Raw genomic sequence first — 11,404 nt, 5'->3', positions numbered from 1 at the left:
TCTAAATAGATGGCACATACCCAACAAGAACAAATTGAGCAACAGAAGGTCATTCTTCAGCAGTCATTCCTCACAGAGAAGGATCTGTTGTTGAAAAGAGAAAAGGCTGTTGAAGATGAGAAAAAGAAGCTTGAGAAACAGTTTGAGGATGAAGTGAACAAGGCCAAAGCTCTCAAAGATGAACAAGAGCGTCAGCGGAAGCTAATGGAAGAGGAGAAGAAGAAACTTCAGGCCATTATGGATGAAGCTTTGAAGAAACAAAAGGAGGCTGAAGCAGAGATGAAAAACAAGCAAAAAGAAATGGAGGTGCTTGAAAAGAAGAGGAATGAACAAGAAAAAATATTGGGAGAGGAAAATAAAAAGCTCAGAGAGAAGCTTCAGATTCTTGAGGTTGCGTCAAAACAGGGCACATCCAAAACAAAGGAAATTGAGGTCCAGACTGACAAGGTTCCTGAGGAGCAATTAGTGGACATGACAATGGTGGGTATGACAAAGAAAGTTTACAATGGCTCTGTTGAAACTGATGGAGTGAAGAAAGATGGGGAATCAGCATTAGCGTTTGATGGAATAAGAGAGAAAGTTCCTGCTGAAAGGCTCCATGACATTGGTATCCTGACCAAAAAGGAGTTTGACAAACTGAAAAAGGGCAAAGCCTCTGTGCAAGACCTTGGAAAGACTGATAAAATTAAATCATGTCTTAAGGGTCAGAACAGTGTTGGAGGTGTCTTGACTCCATCCAAAGAGAAAATGAGTGTCTATCAGGCCATGAAGGAGAACAAGATTTCTCCGAATACTGCCACAATGCTCCTGGAAGCTCAAGCAGCTTCTGGTTACATTGTAGATCCAGTGAAAAATAAACTAGTCTCTGTAGATGAGGCTGTTAAGGATGAATTAATTGGCCCTGAACTCCATGACAAGATGCTCTCTGCAGAGCGAGCAGCCACTGGCTTCAAAGATCCCTATACTGGAGCCAAAATCTCTCTTTATGAGGCCATGAAAAAGGGACTTATTGAAAGGGAGCAGGCCACCAAATTCCTAGATGTACAGCTTGCAACTGGTGGCATCATTGACCCTATCAATAGTCATAGAGTACCACTGCAGACAGCCTATAAGCAGGGTCTCTTTGACGCAGACATGAATAAGAAACTCACTGATCCCAGTGATGATTGCAAATTATTCATTGACCCAAGCACTCAGGAGCAACTCACTTACAAACAGTTACTGGAGCGATGCACCAAGGATGCAGAGTCAGGCCTACTGATATTACCAGTAACAGCTGCTCAGAGTGAAAGAACAAACACAGATAAAGAGATAAAAGAAGTGTTCAGTAAATCAAATGTTGTTGTGCCTTTTGGAAGGTTCAAAGGAAAAACAGTCACCATTTGGGAAGTCATAAACTCAGAGTATTTCACTGAGGAGCAAAGAAGAGAACTGATTCGTCAGTACAAGACAGGAAAGATCACAGTGGAAAAGATTATCAAAATAGTCATCACTGTTGTGGAAGACAAGGAGAAGGATAATGAAAATGTGTTCAATGGTTTGAGGGCTACAGTCTCTGCCAACGAACTTTTAGAGTCTAAAATTATAAACAAAGACTTGTTCAACAAATTGAGTAATGGCAAGACAACAGTAAAAGAGATTTCTGAGATGGAGTCTGTGAAGAAGGCACTACAAGGAACACCGAGCATTGCTGGGCTGTTAAATGAACCAACCAAGGAGAAAATTCCTTTCTACCAAGCTATGAAGAAAGAATTACTGTCACCAGAGACTGTGGTTAACCTGCTTGAAGCTCAAGCAGCAACTGGATTTATAATCGATCCTGTCAAAAATGAGAGAATCCCTGTTGATGAAGCTGTCAAGTCAGGTCTTGTGGGCCCAGAACTCCATGAGCGACTTCTGTCTGCAGAGAGAGCTGTCAGCGGCTACAAAGATCCATATACAGGAAAAAAGGTATCTCTGTTTGAAGCCATGAACAAAGGCCTGATAAAGAAGGACCACGGCATCCGTCTGCTTGAAGCACAACTCTCAACAGGTGGAATCATTGACCCCAATAAAAGCTATCGCATCCCACATGAGGTTGCCTGCAAACGTGGATATTTTGATGAGGAAATCAGCAAGACCTTGAACAAGAACACTGATGAAACAAAGGTATTTTATGATCCTAACTCACATGAGGATGCAACCTATGCACAGCTCATGAAAAAATGCATCACAGACAAAGAAACTGGATTACCATTGCTTCCTCTCTCAAAGAAGGCCTCCAAGCCAAAAGATGACCAACAGATTACAGAGGCTAAAACCAAACAGGCTTTGAACCAGACCACTATGGAGTTGGAGTATGGGCCTTTCAAAGGAAGAAAAGTCACTATTTGGGAGATCATACACTCTGAATACATCACTGAGGAGCAAAGAATAGAGTTGATTCGCCAGTACAGAATGGGGCAGGTGACAGTTGAAAGGTTGATAACGATTGTCATAACAATGGTTGATGAAAAAGAGGACAAAAAAAAGGAAGATGCCTGTTTTGAAGGCATTAGGGCACCAGTCACTGCCAGCTCTTTACTTGATTCCAACATCATTGATAAGGCTACATTTGACCAACTCCAACAGGGTAAAAAGACACCTAAAGAAGTTGGTGAAACTGATATGGTCAGGAGGTATTTGCAAGGCACAGACCGCATTGATGGAATCACAATGGAAGAGTCAAATGAGAAGTTGTGCATATATAAAGCAATGAAAAACAACTTTTTGCAACAAAACACTGGGATTGCACTACTTGAGGCCCAAGCTGGAACTGGTTTCATAACTGATCCAGTTAAAAACCTGAAATACTCTGTGGATGACGCTGTGAAGGTTGGCATTGTTGGCCCAGAGCTTCATGAGAAACTTCTCTTGGCTGAAAAAGCAGTGACAGGATACAAAGATCCATATACAGGCAATACGATTTCTTTATTCCAGGCTATGAAGAAAGAGCTTGTTCTAAGGGAGCAAGCCATTCCTGTCCTGGAAGCTCAGTTTACTACAGGAGGGATCATTGATCCAGTCAGCAGCCATCGTGTTCCCAATGATGTGGCCATTCAACGTGGCTATTTCAGCAAACAAATGGCCAAGTCCTTCAATGAACCATCAGGGGACATTAAAGGCTTCACCAATCCCAGCACCAATGAAAGTGTCACTTACAAGCAGTTGCTAGAGAAATGTGTAAGAGATCCCAACTCTGGTCTGTGCTATCTGCCTCTGTCAAAGGTTGAAACTCCTGCTCTTGCTGAAAAGTCCTATCAATACACAGAGGAGCAAGCCCAAACAGATTTAGCGAACGCTCAAATTGAGATCCCACATAAGAGTTTTGCAGGGAAGAGTATGACCATTTGGGAAGTCATGAACTCAAATATGCTTCCAGAAGAGGAGAGGCGCCGCCTCATGGAGCAGTACCGCTTGGGACAAATCACAAAGGAAAGAATGCTAGTCATCATCATTGAAATTATTGAACAAAGAGAGACTCTAAAGTCTGAGCAAGGCATGTCATGTGATGTAATCAGAAGGCGAGTTACTATTGAGGAGCTTTACAGTGCTCGAATCATTGACTTGCACACATACAACCTCTTGAAACAAGAAAAAATGTCTATTCGTGAAGTAATGGAAATGCCATCAGTAAAACAGTATCTCTTTGGTACTGGTTGCATCGCTGGAATAATGTCAGACAGTCCTCCAAAGATCAGTATATATCAAGCAATGAAGAGCGGAAAGATAAAGCCTGAAGTTGCTTTGAATCTTCTGGAGGCCCAAGCAGCAACAGGATTCATGATTGATCCAGTTAAAGATGAACTTCTAACAGTTGATGAAGCTGTCCGCAAGGGGCTTGTTGGGCCTGAAATTCATGACAAACTTCTCTCTGCTGAGAGAGCAGTTACAGGTTACAAAGATCCATACAGTGGAAAAGTGATTTCTCTCTTCCAGGCAATGAAAAAAGGCCTGATTCCCGAGGATTATGCCCTGAGGCTTTTGGAAGCCCAGAATGCTACTGGAGGATTAATTGATCCTGAATACTACTTCCGCCTTCCCATGGATGTTGCTATGCAGCGTGGATACATCAATAAGGAGACAATTGACAGAATATCTGAACCTACTGGGGATGTTCAAGGTTACAGTGACCCAACATCAGACGAGAAACAGTCCTATTCTCAGCTACTGAAAAGATGCAGAGTTGATAAAGAAAGTGGTTTGCGGCTACTTTCACTTGCAGACAGAAAACTTCTCTTCAAGGGTCTCAGAAAGCAAATCACTGTGGAAGAACTGCTTCGTTCTCAGATCATCAGCCAAAAGACATACAATGAACTCACTGAGGGCATCATTACAGTGGAGGAGGTCAGCAGAGATGTTAAGAAATACCTTGAGGGTACCAGCTGCATTGCTGGCGTGTATGTAGAATCTAGCAAAGACCGACTGTCTATTTACCAAGCAATGAAGAAGAACATGATCAGACCAGGTACTGCCTTTGAGCTCCTGGAGGCTCAAGCCGCCACAGGATATGTCATTGACCCTATTAAAAACCTGAAACTAAATGTCATAGAAGCTGTCAAGATGGCAGTTGTTGGCCAAGAGTTTAAAGACAAACTCCTCTCTGCTGAGCGAGCTGTCACTGGCTACAAGGACCCATATTCTGGCAAGGTCATCTCACTATTTCAGGCAATGAAAAAGGGCCTCATTCTGAAAGACCATGGCATTCGCCTGTTAGAGGCTCAAATTGCTACAGGTGGAATCATTGACCCACAGGGGAGCCACCGCTTGCCAGTTGAAGCCGCATATTCACGTGGCCTCTTTGATGAGGAAATGAATGAAATCCTCACTGACCCATCTGATGACACAAAAGGTTTCTTTGACCCTAACACTGAAGAAAACCTCACCTACCTACAGCTAATGGAGAGGTGTATGATAGACCCAGAAACTGGCTTTGCTCTTCTGCTGCTGAAAGAAAAGAAGCGGGAGAGGAAGACATCATCCAAGTCATCTGTTCGAAAGCGCAGGGTCGTCATTGTCGATCCAGAGACGGGCAAAGAGATGTCTGTGTATGAGGCATATCAGAAAGGGCTAATTGACCACCAGACCTATTTAGAGCTGGCAGAGCAGGAGTGTGAATGGGAGGAAATTACCATCACTTCATCTGATGGAGTTGTGAAATCTATGATCATTGACAGAAGGTCTGGTCGGCAGTATGACATTGATGATGCAATTACAAGGGGCCTGATTGACAAGTCAGCTCTGGAACAGTACCGAGCAGGAACTCTGTCCATCACAGAGTTTGCAGACATGCTGTCTGGAAACATGAGTGGTGTCAGATCACGGTCATCCTCCTTTGGTTCTTCTTCCTCTTACACCATGAGTCCAGTGCCTAGTATCAAAACACCGGCAACCACATGGAGCGACCCAACAGAGGAAACTTGCCCTGTGGCTGGAATCTTAGACACAGAAACCCTGGAGAAGGTGTCTGTCACAGAGGCCATACACAGAAACCTTGTGGACAACATAACAGGTCAAAGGTTGCTGGAAGCTCAGGCCTGCACAGGAGGCATCATCGACCCAAATACTGGAGAGAAATTCATTGTTGCAGATGCAATGACCAAAGGGCTTGTGGATAAAATCATGGTGGACCGCATCAGTCTGGCCCAGAAGGCTTATAATGGATTTGAGGATCCTAGAACCAAAACCAAAATGTCAGCAGCCCAAGCTCTAAAGAAAGGTTGGCTGTACTATGAAGCCGGACAGCGATTCCTTGAGGTCCAGTATCTTACAGGTGGTTTAATTGAACCAGATGTTACCAACAGAGTCCCGATAGATGACGCTGTAAAGAAGGGCACCTTAGATGCACGCACAGCACAGAAGCTACGAGATGTTAGTGCATACTCAAAATACCTCACATGTCCTAAAACCAAGCTTAAAATCTCTTACAAGGATGCTCTGGATAGAAGCATGATAGAGGAAGGGACTGGTCTGCGACTACTGGAAGCATCATCTCAATCAAGCAAAGGCCTTTACAGTCCCTATAGCATCAGTGGGTCTGGCTCTGCTACTGGGTCACGGTCTGGCTCTAGGACTGGTTCCAGGTCAGGCTCCAGAAGAGGCAGCTTTGATGCCACAGGATCAAGTTTCACAACAACCTTCTCTTCCTCTTCCTACAGTTCACCAAGCTATGGCCGCCGATACTGATGAGTTCAGTTGACAAAGTTAAAGAATTCATTCGTAAGGGAAGGATATACTACAAAGCCACAGTGCTCACCAGATGCCTAATTCTAAGTTGAATATAGACTACCATTTTTCTGCTCTGCATGTGGTTGTTTTAGTATTTAATTTTATACAAGTTGAATCATTTTGTTATTTGTATATTTCACTTTTAGTTATGTGTATTCTGTCTTATCAGACTTTCTGATTCCTGTGTTGTAAGCAGTACTCAAGAGCTGTTTATTATTTCCAATAACTATCACAAACCTTTCAAGTGTACATTATATTGTTTGTTTTTAAAGTCTGATATCATAAGCATTTACTGTTCCACAAACAAGATTTTATTTACTTTCAATATTTTTTGTGTAACACTATAACCGAAAGTGTTCAAGACTGTTTGCTTGATTGTTAAACAGAACCAAATTGGATGTACAAACAAACTTTTCTGTGCATGTGTATATTTCTGAATATTGAAAAAGAAATAGCTAAAGAAAGAAAAACGCCACTCTGCAGAGCAGAATAAGGAGTCTAACAGTGTCCGCTTTAAGAATGCCAAGCTTCAAGATCTTTTTCTCTCCTGGGCTACAATGCCGCACAATACTCCAATTACCAATTACTGAACTCTGCTCCATTCCCAATTGCCTGTCATTAAATTTGGAGTTACCACAACTTGATAACCTTGTAAAATGAACTGCAAATCGCAAGCTCCCATAAATGGAAGGATTATGTTGCCAAATATGACGATAAACACCATCTGACGATTCTGGACTTTTCACATGCAACCTCAAGACTAACACAAACAAAGTCCCTGTCTTTCTGGATACTTTACTAGGTATGTAAAGAGAAGATTTACACTTCTTGGTATGTTTTTGTCATTTAGTCCTTGAGTCTAATGCCCTTTTGTAATATTTAAAAAAAAAAAAAAAATCTGTTTCAGATAGTGTCTTCACTCCTCTCCAGATCCAGCTTTATTCAGATGTCTTCCAGAGACCCATGGCACTAATTTGGACTACGACCTTCACTGTAATTAATGATTTCATGCAAGAGTACAGAAACACACTTGCTCCTACAATATTTCATCAGATTATCTTAACAGTGGACCATTTTGAGACTAATCTTGAACTCATTTAAAGGCCTATACCATGCTTTGTAAGTGCCTGCAAAATACTGTTTAACACTTTGAGAGGATGATATTATTAGATGATGCAGTGATTATACTGTAAACTGACTGATGCATGACTGAAAGAGCAATGCTACTCATAACTCTGAATGATATGATTACTGTGCTATCAGGTAAGCCTTTTTTACAGTCCAGCTGTGTTACAATCTAACTTTAAAATAATAGCAGTTTATGTCATACATTTGTCAGTTGGTGTCATATGATAGTCACGCAGGGATAAAATGTATGGTTTGAATGTTTAATAACTAATATTTACATTATTTGTTTGTTTTTTTCCCTCACAGACAAGTAACATACATATGTACTGTACTGTATATTGATGATTACATAGAGCACTATTGCTGAAAGCCATTTATTAACATTTGTTTGAGAAAGATCTTTAAGCTTTGCCACCAGACTCAGTATTTCTATTTTCCAACACATATTTTTGTTTTGATGTTAATTCTCCTTTGTAAAGCAACACATTCAATCTATATATCATTTTATTTTCGTACTCTATATTTCTGCTTTGCATGATTTACTAACATTTAAAAGGTGCAAAAATGAAATAATTGTATCCTTAAAAGCATTTGTTTTATTATTATTACTTTTCAAAGGGTTTGAAGGATGTATTTTAATGAGGGTTATCAAGCCTTGTTTAAAATGGTGTATTTATAATATAATGGTGACAAGGAATTTTATTGCAACACCTTACGCTATGTAAATAAACATGAAAATGAAATATTTCTTTTGTGCTTATTAATTACATTTTTAATTTTATGTCATGGCTGTAAATCTGATGAAAATAGTTTCAGATTATATAATATAACCATATAATCTATTATATCATCATATAATAAATGATTACAATGATTTTCATCTTTTTAGGACATATTGTAATGCAAATAATTAATATTTATCCAAATGAATCACATTTTTGAGTTTCTAAAGGTGCTTGAAAATCCATAAACTTTGTTAAGGTGTCAGAAGTGGTGAAACATATATTTTATGGGTCTTGTGCATCAGTGTGGTAAAATGGTTCTATAGCATCCCCCACAAAAAGTTACGGTAACGGTTTTTAGGGAACATATCTGCAGGTTGACCATGCAACAACACCGCATTTATTATAGGAGTCTTAACTGTAAAAGTGCACAGTGGCACTTTTAGGTCTATAAATAAACATTATGTGTTGTGCCCCATAAAATAAAACATAATGGCAAGTACTGCTACTCAGGTATGTGTAATATTCATTAAAATAAAATTAACTCAAACCTTCCCAATTCTCACACAATATTCTGATTGTCATGTTTTAACCTGATCATGTATCATTTATTAGTCCCTGTACCACATTTTGAACCACACATGTATTTTCCATCCAAAGGTTTCTTATCATCATTATTACCATTTATTATTAAGAAAATTGGTGATTTATCATTTATTAATGTTTCCTTTAGGTTTGACACTATTAGTTTATAAAAAATATACAATTTACAATCACTATATTATGATCTCATATTATCTAAAACAGCAGAACAAAACAGCCGTACCTTTTTCCATGAATTTATGTAAAGTGAAGGATGCAACAATATTTCTGAATTGTAGGTTTCCTTATAAACATTAAACCATCAGTCAAGACTGCCTGCAAACCACATGCCCTTTCACTGCATTGAGTGTATTAGTCATAAAACAAAATGACAAAGTGGTTTGCAAATTTCAAACACACAAAACTACAAAAGACATTACTTGTTGTGCAGAATTTGCATCTCTCTTTTGCCCTCTTGTCACAATTGATTGACGTAGTGCAGATAGATCATGGCTCCTACATTTAGACTATACTGTGCTGATGTGGCTGGCGTGTGGGGAAGAATAGATGTCGCCTTTGTATAAGCGAAGTCACAAAGGCTTTTACTCCATGTTGTCATCCACCTCTAAATACTTTCTCTTTAACATACTGTCTTGTTTTTCATATTGGAATAACAGATCCACCAAATCACTGAAATAGGGGCTCGGATACTTAAAAATAAAAAATCCTATGAAAGTTACTCTCCACCATAGGGAAACCTATGTTGGGCAACCACTGTTGATTGATGGGTTTGATTTGTTACTTTGTACAGGCTTGTTTGCAGGTGCAGATGCCCACCTGGTAACCCTGGCAAATGTAGCAATACGGTGGGAGCACAGGCAGTTCTCGTGACACTGTCAAAGTCACCACTGAACTCTGTTCCCAATGTCCCAATCATGACAAAAATACACAGTCATGCCAATTTATCGTTTCACTGTTGTAAGATTTCCCTTTATGCGCATATATTTGCAAGCTGCACAAAAATAAATAATTGTGAAATTTTCCCATTGTTGTATAAACTCACTGTACACTTTATTAGGAGCACCTGTGCAATATAATGCAATCCAATACAACAGCTCAAAGTGGCCCTAACAATATGAAAAATCTCTCTGCAGCACCTAATGATTGTAAAAAATTTAAAAAAAAAAGAAAGAAAGAAGGAGAAGTCATATTTTGATTGGTCTTTATGTCCTTGGCTATGGGCCAATAATGTTTTCCCACGCATGAAAATGATACATTTTATACACAGTTCATTTAGTTGACTGAATACGTGAGAGGGTCTTTTGCTTTATCTGCAGGCGGGCACCTAACACATAATCGTAGCAGTATACAGAACATTTTTGAGCTACTTTATTTATCATGAGTTTATCTAAAGAGCAGCTGACGGCGGCCGCCACAGAGCTACCACGCCGGCCTAAATGCACCAGATGTCGCCACCACGGGATCGTCGTCCCCCAGAAAGGTCACATGAAGTTTTGCCCCTTTGTTGACTGTGACTGCTGGAAGTGTTATCTCATCAAACAGCGGACCCGGCTCACAGCCCTGCAGCGGAACCTCAACAGACCCCAGAATAAACCCCAAAAGAAAGAGCAGCGAGCCGGAGCAAGTGGGGTGAAACCAGCAGGTGAGAGGACCCCTGAAGGTAGCACCGCAGCTCTGATGGGAGATGCCCCCCCTTTGGCTCCGGAGAGACCCTCCCTTGCAGAAGGATGGAGCTCTGCCGCCGGAGGAGAGCGCGTGGCCAGCCTGTCCCTCCCCGCTAACACCGCCGAGGAAGGCCCATGTTCACCTTTTAGTACGTTTAATATTATTGTAAGGATGATATATCCTTAAGATGTGACACACACTGGATTGAAACAACGTTATAGAAATACCAAGATTTATTCAGATATACTACTTATTTGACCGCTTGGTTAATTTGATTTCATAAACAAACAACATATCAAAGCCCTTTTATTTCGAAGAATATCAGACAATGAAAATGTCTCAGTTACAATATTTTTGACTTGCTTTTGTAAACAGTTTTAAGGACTTTGCAGAGCTTGAGTGGGGATGTGTTAAATGGAGAAATAAATAATTTGGGGATTTACTTTGTAAATTAATTTTTTTTTGTAATGTAGTTAAGTTTTAAAGTTTATAGATGGATAAATAATTCGTGCAGCTTGTGCTAACGGGAGCGAAGTAAGCTAGTAAGCGTCATCTCTATTTATTAAAAAATAAATAAAAAATCAACCACCAAGGGATTCAAATTTATTTTCGTAATGGCGAAGTCATGGCCCGGCCTACTCTGGGGTTTAGCTTTGAGGAGTGGGATTGGTTAAGTTTAGCTTTGAGGAGTGGAATTGGTTAGGGTTAAGATAAGAATATCAGGAAAGACATTCAGAAGCAGGTCACAGCGGGTCATGACTTCGCCTTCCTAGGAAAAATAAAGGTCATGCAGTAGACACTGGCAGATGTGCAGAATGCGCGGGATAAACGTGGTAGCCACACACACACACACACGCACACACACACACACACACACACACTCGGAATACTATGGCATAACATGTTAAGAGTTAGGCTTAGAGGCTAATAGTAATATTTTTAATAATACTTAGCACAATATACATTTGAAGTAGCTCAAAGTACTTAAAGAAAATACGTAAAATAAGGAATAATAATATGATAAGTAAATCAGACACAAA

The 11,404-nt window shown here is 40.1% G+C and overlaps 2 protein-coding genes across 2 annotated transcripts in view; both read left to right on the top strand.

Moving 5' to 3' along the window:
- Nucleotides 1–8,111, top strand: part of pleca (plectin a) — a 39,587-nt gene extending 31,476 nt beyond the window's left edge. The window contains exons 33-34 of the mRNA XM_062435998.1: nt 10–7,052; nt 7,158–8,111. Coding sequence (XP_062291982.1) covers nt 10–6,204 — 6,195 coding nt within the window. The 3' untranslated portion in view covers nt 6,205–7,052; nt 7,158–8,111. The remainder of the gene's footprint in view (nt 1–9; nt 7,053–7,157) is intronic.
- Nucleotides 8,112–10,076: 1,965 nt separating this feature from the next.
- The window catches only part of eppk1 (epiplakin 1), a 37,407-nt gene continuing 36,079 nt past the window's right edge, over nt 10,077–11,404 (top strand). The window contains exon 1 of the mRNA XM_062435406.1: nt 10,077–10,512. Coding sequence (XP_062291390.1) covers nt 10,077–10,512 — 436 coding nt within the window. The remainder of the gene's footprint in view (nt 10,513–11,404) is intronic.

Source organism: Scomber scombrus, chromosome 16, assembly GCF_963691925.1.
Source record: "Scomber scombrus chromosome 16, fScoSco1.1, whole genome shotgun sequence".
Classification (NCBI taxonomy): Eukaryota; Metazoa; Chordata; class Actinopteri; order Scombriformes; family Scombridae; genus Scomber; species Scomber scombrus.
The sequence above is the reverse complement of the archived record's forward strand: the minus strand, read 5'-3'. Positions and strand labels throughout refer to the sequence as shown.